Source organism: Garra rufa, chromosome 12, assembly GCF_049309525.1.
Source record: "Garra rufa chromosome 12, GarRuf1.0, whole genome shotgun sequence".
In the NCBI taxonomy this organism is placed as follows: domain Eukaryota; kingdom Metazoa; phylum Chordata; class Actinopteri; order Cypriniformes; family Cyprinidae; genus Garra; species Garra rufa.
Window position 1 is genome coordinate 25,208,904 of NC_133372.1, and position 14,633 is coordinate 25,223,536.

At 35.9% G+C, this 14,633-nt stretch overlaps 1 protein-coding gene across 1 annotated transcript; it reads left to right on the plus strand.

The window, feature by feature from the left end:
- The first annotated feature begins 507 nt into the window (after positions 1 to 507).
- Positions 508 to 14,495, plus strand: rpl5b (ribosomal protein L5b). Its single transcript, XM_073851252.1, has 8 exons — positions 508 to 594; positions 1,042 to 1,111; positions 1,198 to 1,313; positions 3,957 to 4,091; positions 9,427 to 9,629; positions 10,790 to 10,967; positions 13,748 to 13,836; positions 14,342 to 14,495. The coding sequence occupies exons 1-8, from the start codon at positions 592 to 594 to the stop codon at positions 14,436 to 14,438; spliced, it is 891 nt and encodes a 296-aa protein (XP_073707353.1). The 5' UTR covers positions 508 to 591; the 3' UTR covers positions 14,439 to 14,495.
- The last annotated feature ends 138 nt before the right edge of the window (positions 14,496 to 14,633 follow it).

Here is a 14,633-nt window from a genome sequence, read left to right on the forward strand (position 1 = left end):
AATAATAATAATGATAATAATAATAATGTTTCTTGAACAGCAAATCAGCATCATTTGACACTATAGACTGGAGTAATGAAACTGAAAATTTTGCTTTGATCACAGGAATAAATTACATTTTAAAATATATTTAAATAGAAAACAGTTATTTTAAATAGTAAAAAAAAATGCTGTTTTTGCTGTACTTTGAATCTAATAAACATCAGTCATTTTTTGTTTTTTACTTTTCATAACAGACATTTGAAAAATAGTAGAAATACAGTACAGCACAGCATAGATAAGGCTATAAGGTAGACAGCTAAACTGCATTTCCATGTTATGACATAACGCCAGTCGTTCTAGGAACAAAGCAATATGCTGCACAGATGTCTTTTTTGATAAGCATTGCTCATACATAAACATAGTATCGCTCATATTTGCCGTTATACATCCAATAGAGCAGGTGTCGCTGTTCTTTTCTCCTCACAGTGTCATTTTTCGACAGTATTTACCACGCATGCGCACATCATTCTTTCTTTTTCCAGTGCAGCGGAGTCAAAACTCCGTAGTTTGACTCCAGGCTCCGGCTTAGGAGACTGAAAAGTCTGCAAAATGGTCAGTACAGCGCCGAAATACTTTTATTATTATGTTCCCTAAAGGTTAATAATCTGTTTGGTGCCTTTACGTTATAGAATGATGGCAGATAATAAAAGGATGGCTTAAGATTTTTCGGATAGACACAGTTCAAACGTGGCCTTATGGCTGATTTCAAGCCCTTCCCACATGAGTTTCTGAGACCGATGCACAGTGTAATGAATATTCGCAACATTGTAGGTGGTTTTCGGAACCTGACATGCTCTCAGAAAAGCACAATATAGTGTTAAACACCTAATCGAGCGTTTGCATGATGATAGATGCTAGCATGCTGCGACTTCAACACTTTATTGGAGGCCTTTCAACCCTTTATAGTTGTAACACGTCCGTTTTCAGTGTAGCAAAAGTGTGCATTTGATTTGAATCTCTAAAGTGAATGAGTTTTTAAAATATTGTGTTGTGTTTTAGGGATTCGTTAAAGTAGTAAAGAGCAAGGCCTACTTCAAGAGGTACCAGGTGAAGTTCAGGAGAAGGAGAGGTAAGTGCAGAACTTTGAACATTAACTGATATACAAAGTCATACAGACAGGTTTGGTTTTCATTGTTTTGTCTTTTTGCTTCCCAGAGGGAAAAACTGATTACTTTGCCCGGAAGCGCCTGGTTATCCAAGACAAGAACAAGTACAACACACCCAAGTACAGGATGATTGTCCGCTTCTCCAACAGGGACATCATCTGCCAGGTGGGTGCAAAGATGTACATTTGCTCCATGATCAGTTATGGTGTGCTAAAATGCTGAAGATTTGTACTTGTGTATAATGGGACATGATAGGAAAGTCTTTGTTTTTTTTTTTTGACAGCTCTTTGCATTTATTTGTTCCAGTAGAGTACAGCAAAAGCAGTAAAACTGAAATATTTTTACTATTTAAAATAACTTTTTTCTATTTGAATATATTTTTAAAAATGCAATTTATTCATGTGATCAAAGCTACATTTTCAGCATCATTACTCCAGCCTTCAGTGTCACATGAATATTCATAAATCATTCTAATGCGCTGATTTGCCGTTTAAGAAACTTTTATTCATATTTAAAACGGTTGGGTACGTCGTTTCAGGATTCTTTGAATAGAAAGATCCAAAGATCAGCATTTATCTGAAAAACCTTCTGTAGCATTATGTACAATCAGTAACTTTTATTTTTAATGAAAAATTACAGAAACTAATACTTTCATTTAGCAAAGCTGCTTTAAATTGGTAAAGTGATGAAATAGATGTTTTATAATGTTACAAAAGGTTTGTTTCAGGCTGTTCTTTTGAACTTTCTGTTCATCAAAGAAATCTGAAAACATTCTATTCCACTGTTTTCAACAATAGTAATGTTTTTTTTAGGAGAAAATTGGAATATTAGAATTTATGATAAGGATGCACCGAATGTTTGGCAACTGTAACTATATGGCCGAAAAAGTAAGCGAATGGCTGAATAAATTATACTGAACAATGACGTGACTCGATCAAATAGAGGCGTGCACTAATTCAGCAAACATGTCGACAGTGTGGAAGCTTTTAAAACTCAAAGATGCAAAAATCATAACAAGAACTGACACTGCGAGACCGTTTAGTATCACATCGCATGTCTTCGATGAGAAGAGAAAGGGTGTTCGGTAATCAGCGTTTGGCCCAGTGATTGTGTAGTTTTGTTAGGCTTCGGCCACGAATTTTCAATTCGGTGCATCCCTAATTTCTGAGTGATCATGTAACCGCGGCTGCAGCTTCTCAGTGACAACATAGTGACGCCGCTGGCATCATTCACAGTTAGTTATTTAGCAGAGAACACAGAGCAGAACTAGAATTTCGGCACATGTATTAATACACATTGGAATCTATCATTTGCACATGCTTTTGAGTCCTGCTTAAAGTGAAAGAGAGACTCATTTGCGCGCTTTTTTTATAGATTATTGTCTGTGCGCCCACAGAACGCGAAAAGGAGAGTGACAGATTTAAACAATTGTTAAGGGAGTAAGCAAATGTAATATTGATGTAATACAACAGTACAATAACAAGAAAATCTAAAATTATTTGCGTTGTCTGACTATATCTCTATTGCCTGATTTTACTCCATTTCTTTAAATGAAAATATTTCTAAATGAGTAACAGCTCTGCTGCTGCGCATCTCTAAAAGCAAACCAGCGGTGTTTCATTCATGAATGAAAGCGCGTTTTGAACGAATCTTCAGTTCATGATTATCCATTCATAAAGACAGTCACCTGCTTCATTCCCGAATGAATCAGCCGTTCAAACGAATCATTGGTCTTACTGCCGCCTGCTGGCAGATTTAGTGTCATTCTAACGTATACTTAGTTATTTAAAACGTAATATTTCTATATTAAAAAATGTATATTTATTACATTTATCTCGACATGAATTTATTTGCACTTATGCCACATCTGAGCCTTATTAAATGTCTGAAATTGCACCTACAAGCCACTTTTGTGTTCCTTTGTGCCACCTCTGTAGTACACTATTTTTTTATTAATACTAATTTTATATGATTGGTAATATAGTTGTCTTATTCTGCTATTATATTGTTTTAATTAGAAATTTTAAAAATAAAATATAATATATATTTTTTTAATTTGACAATGACTTTTAATTAAAAAATGCCATTACAAGGGTAAAAAGAAACTGCCACTGTAAATCACATTAATGAGTCAATTATCACCTCAAGGCTAATTTTTTATCAATTTATTATTGATCAGAAGATGCTTCATGTTTTAAATTAGTAGGACACACACTATAAGAAGGAAAAAAACTGCTTATAAAGTGGGTGTGTGTCGGGTATGGCTGTGGAATCGTATATATATCTATGTGTGGAATGTGTTTGGCAAAGATTTTTTTGGTGGAAAAATGTTCAGTCAGAAGATTTTTTTTTTTTTGGCTTTAATCGCTGGAGTAATGATGCTAAAAATTCAGCTTTGAAATCACAGGAATAGATTACAATTTTAAAATGTTTTCGAATAGAAAATGTATTTTAAAATGTAATAATATTTCAACATTGTACTGTTTTTGCTGTACTTTGGATCAAATAAATGTAGGCTTAGTGAGCAGAAGAGACTTCTTAAAAAAAATTAAAATCCTACTGTTCATAAACTTTTGACTGATTACTTAGCACTGAAAGTGATCTTTTTTTTTATAGTTATATATTTATATATATATATGTGCGCATTGAATGTAGTTTTTTTTTTTTTTTTTTAATCGCATTGCAAAAATGGCATGCACATCCTCATTATTGTGCTCCACAACATGGCTCTCACTTGTCTTTCTGACTTAAGTATATCTGAGGATTGATTTGACAGTCAAAGGTGATTTGGGTGTTTTTGATTTTCAGATTGCCTATGCCAAGATTGAGGGTGATGTGATTGTGTGTGCAGCCTACTCCCATGAGCTGCCCAAGTATGGCATCACTGTGGGTTTGACAAATTATGCTGCAGCCTACTGCACTGGGCTGCTGCTGGCCCGCAGGGTGAGTCTCACTTCCGCCACTTATTTCACACTTTTCCCCTCAAACTGATCTTATCCAACTTTACCTTACAGTTCTATCTCGACATGGACTTGCAGAGTGGTTGCATTAAACAAATTAACCTCTGTTCTCTAGACATTTGTCATGTTGACAGAAATAAAGAAATATTACTTTATAGGGACGTTTCACATGCAGGAGATTGAATTAGTGAGATGGATTGTGTTGCAGTAATGTGAAATGCCAGCATTTACAATCCCAAATGTTTTATTGGAATTAAATATTCATATTTAAAGATTTGCCACATGATTTAAGTCAGTCCAGATTTAAATGTTTTACTATATTTGAAACCTGATTTTAGCAATGAAAAGACACAACATAAATGATTTGGGCATTAAAGAAATAGTTCACTCAAAAATAAAAACTGTCATTAATTGCTCCCTCTCATGCTGTTCCAAACACATAAGACCACTGTTCTTCTTCGGAACGCAAATTAAGATATTTTTGATGAAATCGGAGGTCTCTCTAACCTTCAATAGATAGCAAGGGTCCTACCAAGGACAAAGTCCAGAAAGTACCAAGAACATCAATGTGACATCAGTGGTTCAACTGTAATTTTATGACACTACGAGAATACATTTTGTGGGCAAAAATAACAACTATAACAACAATTCTTCTGCTGTGTCACCCTAACAGCATTTTAGAGAGTATCACGATGCATGCACATGCTTCCATATGGATGTAAACAACACGTGCATGGTGCTGTTGACACGAAGCACGTGTGTGCCATGTTTTGTTGATGTTCAGCGGAAAGTGTGTGCATGTGTCGTGAATTGTGATACTCTCCAAAATTGCAGAGAATTGTTGAATTGTTAAAGGTGTTTTTTTTTTTTTTTTTTTTTTTGCACACAAAGCATTCTCATAGCTTCGTAAAATTACGACTGAGCCACTAATGTCACATTAACTATTTTGATGACGTCCTTATTGAGTTTCTGTTCCTTGATTGTGGTAGGACCCTTGCTGTCTATGGAGGGTCAGAAAGCTCTCAGGATTTATTAAAAATATTTTAACTTGTGTTATGAAGGTGAAAAAAGGGGGAAAAAAGATAAACCTAGTAAGTAGTTGCCAAAACATTTTACATAGCCCCATAGTTACCAAACAGGTCTTTTTGCATGCAATAATAATAATAATTTTTTTTTTTTTATATGTAGTAGGATGGTTGGGAATCGAAAAGGTATTTTTGGAAATTAAAGCTATTTTCAAAAAGCTGTTTGAGAAAACAGATAGCTAAGGTCAGGAATCGAATTACTTGTTATATAATAAAATTTCTATTTTGTTTTCTTTATTTCTGTATGCGCATTTAATGTGACTTTAAAAGATTCAACTGCAAGAAGACGAAAATATATCTTCTGCATTAGCGTGTTTTTCTGTGCTGCGCATGTTAAACTAAAAACCACCTTTCATAAACACCAACACTGGACTGAGCTCTCTTTCTCGCATTCTTACATATTCGAATGAAAAAGAACCCACACAGAATTATATAAATATCCCGTTGATACAATCGTTTATGTCTTAAGTGAATGTAAAGAGTTAAGAAAGAAAACAAGTGTGTATTGGATTCATGCATTGACATCAGCCGCTGCCGCCTGTCATTAATTTTACTCAAAAAAACAAAAGAAAAGAAAATCCTTATCTTGACTAAATCACTTTTGTAACCTCTATATTTTATATGCCTGTTGTTCGGCACTGACTACTATAATGGCAACGTGCAACTGTGTATGCGATTATTTCGGAAATGGGTTCACATCATTTATCCGTGATAAATTTTATTTTGATCTACAGTTTAATAAAATTGAAACAGAAAAAGAGATAAATAGTAGCACTGCACATGTTTCTGAATATTTTTTTATACGGGTTGTATAATGATAAACATGTTATATCAAATTCCTTCACAGCCTGTACAGCGCATAGTGCCCCATTTTTAAATATTTTTTAAACAGTGTATACACTATAATTATAATTAAGCTGAGATAGAGCATTATACATTTAATTCATTTGCAACAAAACTAAGTTTTTGCAACGAATAAAGACAAATATAGTGCTTTCAGCTCACCCCTCAACATGCACACGTTCTAGTGATGCTCAGATTTCGTTCTGAAATGCATTCTGATTATTTTCGGGTGAGTCAGGGGTGCATGAGATAAATTAATGATGCAAATAACTACATTTTCTAAAATATGAACCTGTTATAAATACTTTTTCGTCAGGCAGACGATTTCATTTGTGTGTTAATGCCATCGAGTACGGTAATGCAGTGGTTTTCTAACCGCTGTTAGAATGAACCATCCATTTGTCATATCATCATGCATAACTAAGAATTAAAATAGTTGTATTAGGACGATCGGGTGAGGTTAGAAATATCTGTGCGGGTGGGTGGTGGGCAGATCATTTATTTGAAGCTGCGGATTCGGGTGACGTTTGAGCTCATCCGCGCATCTCTAAATGCGTTCGGAGTTTCAGTGTTGGCAGCCGTTATTGTGGGAGTTGTATTTTAATTACCGGTAATAAAATACAAATTCTAGAAATTAAAAAATTTGCTAATGCTTAAATGAAGCAGTTATTTTTATTTCGTTATAAACAGGCCAAAAGAGACCTCCGAACTATACCAGAACGAAAAAAAAAAAAGTTGCCGTTTTTGCTCAGAATTCGATTTTCATTCCTGATTTCAATCATGATCTATATTAAATGCATTATAGCTTGACTACAAGTTTGAAAACAATGCTACAATTGTTATAAACAAGGAAATTAAACTTACAGTAAAATTGTGGTATTTTTCCTCAGTTTTCCACACAAAATGAAATTCATTTGAAAAACAAATTTGATAAGAACAGAGTTAAAATGATTAGCAACACCAACGTAACAGCATAGCTGATGTTTTTAGTTTAAGCAGAAACAAGGAAAAGTAAAACCAGCCTGTAATAATTAAGGCCAAACTGAACATGGTGTGTTTGTGCATGTAGGCAATGCCGTTTCGGCGGGTGCGGGGCGTGGTGGAGGTTGGGCTTGGGTAGGCGATATTATCAAAAATATTTTTTTTTTGCATATCGCCCAGCCCTATTGTGTAGCAGTAAAATGCTGAATTTTAAAGTAGTTCACTTCCAGAACAAAAAATTACAGATAATGTACTCACCCCCTTGTCTTTCAAGATGTTCATCTTTCTTTCATCAGTCAAATTTTTTTTTTTTATTCAGGATTTTTCTCCATATAGTGGACTTCTATAGTGCCCCGAGTTTGAACTTCCAAAATGCAGTTTAAATGTGGCTTCAAACAATCCCAGATGCCGTTGTAAACAATCCCAGGCGAGGAAGAAGGGTCTTACCCAGCAAAACTATCCTTTTTTTTTTTTTTAAACAATTTATATGCTTTTTAACCTCGAACGCTTGTCTCGCTCTGCCTGAACACTGCTTTTTCTGGTTTAAGGCAGTTAGGGTATGTCGCAAAACTCCCATCTTATTTTTTGCCCTCAACTTCAAAAATCATTTCAAAATCATCCTTCGTCGCAGCACAAATACCAACCCAGTGTTTGCAAAGTGAACATGCTGGACATTAATTTTGATATGTTTGACAGACATAGGGAAGTATTTGAATTGAGATCAAATGAGAGCAAATGTATGTAATTGGTAATTATAAATTAATGTGTGTAGTGTAAGAGTAATTCATTATTTTTCCATGTGGTGAGAATGTGGTATTCATGAATGTGCTACAGTGGGTGCGTTTAATGATCTTACTGTGACCACTTGATATAGTTTTTCTTAAAGTAAACCCTGGGTATTAAGACTTGTATGGCATATAACGTAAATGACGTGTTTTACTAAAATATATGTGACCCTGGACCACAAAACCAGTCATAAGTGTAATTTTGTCGAAATTGAGATTCTTACGTTATCTGAAAGCTGAGTAAATAAGTTTTCCATTGATATGTTGTTAAAATAGGACAATGTTTGTCTGAGATACAACTATTTGAAAACCTGGAATCTGAGGGTGCAAAAAAATCTAAATATTGAGAAAATTGCCTTAAAAGTTGTCCAAATGAAGTTTTAGCAATGCATATTACTAATCAAAAATCAAGTTTCTATATATTTGTGGTAGAACATAAATAGAGCATAAAAGAAAAATCGATAATTTTGACCCATATAATGTATTTTTGGCTATTGCTACAAATATACCCCTACTATTTAAGACTGGTTTTGTGGTCCAGGGTCACATATAGTAGAAAACCCTTGAAAGACTTTCTTAATTTTTTTTCATATTATGGACTTCGATTTGACCACATACAGAGTCTAAACTCTCCCGGATATTGAGTGAAAACCACACTGAGCAACTGCTTCAGTGGCTGCGGCATGTTTGCATCCTGTCAGGATGGCATCTAGCATTTCTTGTCTTTGCCTTTTGTAAGCTCGTTTAGTAGCTGTGGTCTACTAAAAGCCTCAAAGGCATCAGGGCTAAAGTGAAGAGAGCAAAGATGCAGGTCTTTAGAAAGTTTTATTTGTCCACAGGCATCTTCCTATTCTTTTCTCCTCTCGTTACCCTTCGACTGAAAATTACAACCAAAAGCCATACAATGTGGCATCGTATTAGTATTTTATTTTGAGTTGCGTTGTAACTAGATATGTATGACACAAAAGTAACTAAAAAATGTTTATATATATTTTTTAAATTACATGGATCTTTCATGGGTTTTCTACTACATAATTTTAGCATCATTTGCTATATTAAGCCATACAAGTCCTAATTACATATCTCACTTGCCACATAAGTGTGGTACAAATATGGAACCAAGATGCTCTCAAGTGCAGTATTTGTACAACCTGAACTTTAGATTAGTGTGCATCATGTGATCTGTTTCACTGCATGTTGTCACAAGCTGAAGATGTTACATAAGGTCTTTTTGCAAGTATGAGTGGGTTGTTCAATTTTTTTGGGAGTTCATTTATAGTGGGCAAAGTTTAACCATTTGCACTGGCACCATGATTATTAGATAGGTTGATAGTCATTCACTGTTGAGCAGAACAGTACAGGACCCATTAGCTTTGATATACAAACAATGTGGTCATGTGGTTTCAACTCAAAACCTCAATGTAGCTTGTGTAATCGCAAAATGTTTTGCAGCCCATTTACACTTGTATTGAGTGCTGTCTACTTATAATTCAATCAACAGTAACTGTTAATGCCAGGAGTAAATGAGTCCCCTAGCAGTTTTGAAAGGCTTTAATTAATCCAGGATAATTGATAGGAAGATGATAGACTGGTTCTAACTGGTCCACTGTGTGCTGTCTTCCAGCTGCTGAACAAATTTGGCCTTGACAAGGTGTACGAGGGCCAGGTTGAGATCACCGGGGATGAGTTTAATGTGGAGAGCATTGATGGGCAGCCAGGAGCCTTCTCCTGCTACCTGGATGCAGGCCTGGCCAGAACCACCACTGGCAATAAGGTGTTCGGTGCCCTGAAGGGAGCAGTGGATGGAGGTCTGTCCATTCCTCACAGGTAGGTCTTCGTCATACTGCTTATATGCTCAAAATATTAGATGTGAGCAGTTTGTTCTGGCTACTTCCATTTCAAAAGCTGTCGTCTTGGTGATGACACAGTTTGAAACTGAACAGCTTGTAGATGTTCTACATAGGGCTGTGCAATTAATTGAAATTCGGTTTCGATTTCTGCTTCAAACGATCATGAAAATGCAATAATCGAAATGAAACGATTATTGCACCCCATTCCGCCCCTTTCCAGTGGTGCACTTTCGCTCCTCCATAAAAGCCTAATTTCAAATGCAAATCTGCAAAATCATGTAACGTGACTTTCATAAAACGGCACGTGCTTGATTTATTATTGTTTCTTTGATGTTGTGTTTTAATAGCGCGTAAGAACTTGCGCTGTTCCGTTTATGCGCTCAGAGACGGAGCAGAACACGGACATGAAAAGTAATCTATTAACTCAAGGTGCCGCCTAAACGCTCAAATACACGCAAAAATATTTCAAGATGAGGCGCTTGGTGATTATTCATGTAAACGCTTGTCAGTTATGTCTTAAATGACCATAAACAGTTGAAAATGAAAATACATGTGAAACAGTATATTGGACCCGTGTGGTTAAGCGCAACACATAAGATTCCTTCTGCCGTCTCTGTGCCTAATATGAATAAAACGTAAAAATACAAAGAAACCTCACTCACTGCTTTTGAATGAAGGACGTTTGTAGTTTTAATAAGAAACAAAACATGTTTAACTATTACAGTGAATGCACGGTTTTATTTTACATTCAAATAATTACATTCATTTTCTGTAGTGTTGTTTTAAGACTACTTTAGACTTGCATAAAAGTATTCAGTATCTTTTTAAAGCACTGTTTTGTTTTTTTATTTTTATCTTCTCGCTGTATTGCCATCTTTAAATTAATCACTATATAAAGTATTGGACCCTGTCATAATCGTTTAAATCGTGATTACAATATTGACAAATAATCGTGATTATGATTTTTGCCAAAATCGAGCAGCCCTGGTTCTACAGTTGCTGAACTTAATGTGGTTTTTTTTTTTCAAAACTTGTTTACATTGGGAGCACCAAAATGTGCATGAGGTCTGTTCATTAATACTGAATGTTATTGGAATCCGGTATGCCCAATGTTTGAGTTTTTAATTTCTGTTTTAGCACCAAGCGTTTCCCTGGCTATGACACTGAGAGCAAGGAGTTCAATGCAGAGGTTCACCGCAAGCACATCCTGGGCATCAACGTCTCAGAATACATGAGATTCTTGATGGAGGAGGATGAGGACGCCTACAAGAAGCAGTTCTCTCGCTTCATCAAGAACGGCGTTACCCCTGATTCGGTATGTGCATTTATGTTTTTCCCAAAATGTGACCCTGGATCACAAAACCAGTCTTAAAGGCTTAGTTCACTTTCAGAACAACAATTCACGGATAATTTACTCCTCCCTTGTCATCGAGATGTTTGTCTTTTTCTTCATTCGTTGAGAAATTGTTTCTTGAGAAACATTTCTGGAAATTTCTCCATATAATGGACTTAAATGGTGCTTTTAAATTTGAACTTCCAAAATGCAGTTTAAATGCGGCTTCAAAGGGCTGACAAAGAAGGGTCTTGTCTATTGAAACGATCTGTCATTTTCTTAGAAAAATATATTTTTTATACATTTTAAGCACTGAAACTCGTCCATTACTAGGGCTGTGATGCACGTTCGCGACTCTCGTACTATGCAATCACGTCGAAAGGTCACACGTGACGTATGCAGAATGAAAGACCCGCGGCGGCGACAAGCGTTGGGCAGACCGCGTTCAAACTAGACGTGGTGGTGGTGATTACGTAGAGAAGCGAACGTGCATCACAGCCCTAGTGCTAGATGAGTTTCAGTGCTTAGAATCTTTTTTTTATATGCCTTTTAAGAAAATGACGAATTGTTTCGGAAGACAAGATCCTTCTTCCTTGGCTGGGATCATTTACAGCCCTTTGAAGCTGCATTTAAGCTGCATTTAGGAGGATCAAATTTCGAAGCACCATTTAAGTCCATTATATGGAGAAATTTCCAGAAATGTTCCTCTCAAAAAACATTTGACGACTGCAGAAAAAAGGCAAGGGGGTGAGTACATTATCTAAAAATTGTTGTTCTAAAAGTGAACTAATCCTTTAAGTAGCGCAGGCATATCTGTAGCAATAGCCAAAAATGCATTGTATGGGTCAAAATTATCGATTTTTCTTTTATAGGGTTGGGTATCGAGAAAAAGAACATGTATGTGTAACAGTATTTTTTTTTGTTGTTAAAAAGACAGCAATCTAATTAAAGTGCTACCTGTCATTAATGTTAATCAAAGCACTAAAGAAAATCATTAACTTTCGTAAATTTAATGAGAAGAAAACGAAGTGCTTTTAAACTTGTTTTAGATTTCTGTACCTGACATTTGTTCAGTTTTATTTATGCTATTGCTAATTGCTTATTTGCTAATTGCTTATTGTCTTTAACAATTTAATGTTTAAAATTCATATTAGTGTAGTTTTTTTTTTCTGTGGTATTTTTTTTGGTTAAACCATAGGTAAGAGACAGAATAAATATGTTTGACATCTAAATGTTTGACTTAACTTTTTTTTTTTTTTTTTTTTTTTTTTCTTATTCGGAATCAGAACCAATAAATTCAAATGATACCCAACTCTCATGCCATTGTAGCTGTATATGACTTTCTTTTGTGGCACACCAAGATTTTTTTAGAAAAATAAGCCATCTCTAAGACAAGGGATAGTTCACCCAACAAAGAGAACTCACCCTCATGTTGTTCGAAACATATTTCTGATGAAATCCGAGAGCTTTCTGACCGTGCATAGGCTGCAACGCAGCTGACACATTCAACGCCCAGAAAGGTAGTAAGGTCATTGTTAAAATGGCCCATGTGAAATCAGTGGTTCAACCTTTATTTTATGAAGCTATGAGAACTTTTTGTGTGCTCAAAGAAAACAAAAATATCGACTTTTATTCGGCCTTTCCTTCTCTTCCCTGTCAGTGTTTACAAGAGTATGACGCATGTGTGTGGTCCTAGCTTTGAGAAATATCTACTTATGGTCACACATGGACTATTTTATTGATGTTCTTACTACCTCTCTGGGCCATAAAACATTCCAGTTGCTTTGCTGTATATGCAGAATCAGAAAGCTCTCAGATTTCATAAATATATTGAATTGTGTTCTAAAGATGAAGGAAGGACTTATGGCTTTGGAATGACACAAGGGTGAGTAGTTAATAAGTTCATTTCTGAGCGAACTATTCATTTAGGCGGAATGATAGCTGTAAAAAGTAAAGTGAAAGTCGTTGTGACGTATTGTCACATACTCGAAATTGGACCTCTGCATTTAACCCATCCAAGTGCACACACACAACAGTGAGAAGTGAACACACACCGGAGCAGTGGGCAGCCATTGCTCCAGCGCCCGGGGAGCAACTGGGTACCTTAAAACTTAGTACCTTGCTCAAGGGCACTTCAGTCATGGTATTGAAGGTGGAAAGAGCGCTGTTCATTCACAATCTCCACCTTCAATTCCTGCCGGTGTGGGAATCGAAACGGCAACCTTTGGGTAACAAGCCCAACTCTCTCACCATTAGGCCATGGCTGCCCCCAACAGTAAGAAACTGTTCAATATGTGACCCTGGACCACAAACCCAGTCATAAGTAGCATGGCTATATTTGTAGCAGTGGCCAAACATACATATGGGTCAAAATTGATTTTTCTTTTACGCCAAAAATCATTAGGTTATTAAGTAAAGATCATGTTCCGTGAAGATATTTTGTACATTTCCTGCCATAAATATATCAGAACTTAATTCTTGATTAGTAATATGCATTGCCAAGAACCTAATTTGGACAGTTTAAAGGCAATTTTCCTCAATATTTAGATTTAATTTGCACCCTCGGATTCCAGATTTTTAAACCATACATTAATGGAAAGCTGATTTGTTCAGCTTTCAGATGTATAAGTCCCGTTTCAAAAAAATACGACTTAGGTCTGGTTTTGTGGTCCAGGGTTACATGTCAATATTACAATATGGTTGGCTGCTGTATAATGGTTATAACTAGTAATCATTATTTTATTCTAATGTTTCTTTGTCAGATGGAGGAAATGTACAAAAAGGCACATGCAGCCATCCGGGAGAACCCAGTCCATGAAAAGAAGCCCAAGCGGGAAGTCAAGAAGAAGAGGTACAGTTCTATCATTTGATTGCTTCATGTCTTGTGCTCTCTGATGTTCATAACCATATTACAAACTCAGAAGCAATGTTTTCCTTAAGTTATTTTGACGTTTCAACCATTTAGAACTGACATTTGATGTCCACAATAACGGTTCTGCTGCTTGTTGATGATACCCTTTCACACTGAGCAAATTGTAGTTGGTTCTACATTTGCACAGTTGATGCCAGCATATTTCAAGACGGATCTGAGAGCAGCTTTGGTTAATTGTTGGGCATTTAGTGTCAGAAGTCCTATTAGAGAAGGTTTTATTTTAAACCATCTACTGTGGAGAAAATATAAATCTTATGCTTGGGACTAAATAAATGAATGAACTTGACTAATGCTTGTTTGCCCAGGAAAAAACATGGGTAGTCTCGCCTACGAAATGATTGTTTCATTGGAATGTAGTGCTATAGTTAAAAATCTTGTGAGAAATTTCTACTTGTTTGCTGAAATTGAGTGGTTTTCCTTCTAGATGGAACCGCGCCAAGCTCACACTGGCTCAGAGAAAAGACCGTGTTGCCCAAAAGAAGGCCAGCTTCCTTCGGGCTCAAGCTGCAGAGGAGGACTAGAGCTCCATCTCGTATTTGTGCAGAAATCATTTGTTCTAATAAATCTATCAAAAAAGACTCTTGCGTCTGTCTGATTGCTTGTCACGTTGAGTAGGAGGCTAAGCATGATTTTGCAAATGTTTTTGGATGATTTATGCATATTTTCTTGTCGTAGCACCTGCAACCACTAGAATTGACAGAATTAATCAAACAATG

Coding starts and splice junctions, on each gene's coding strand:
- rpl5b (XM_073851252.1), top strand. Junction 1,112..1,197: donor GAAGTTCAGGAGAAGGAGAG/GTAAGTGCAGAA, acceptor TTTGCTTCCCAG/AGGGAAAAACTGATTACTTT. Junction 13,837..14,341: donor CGGGAAGTCAAGAAGAAGAG/GTACAGTTCTAT, acceptor TTTTCCTTCTAG/ATGGAACCGCGCCAAGCTCA.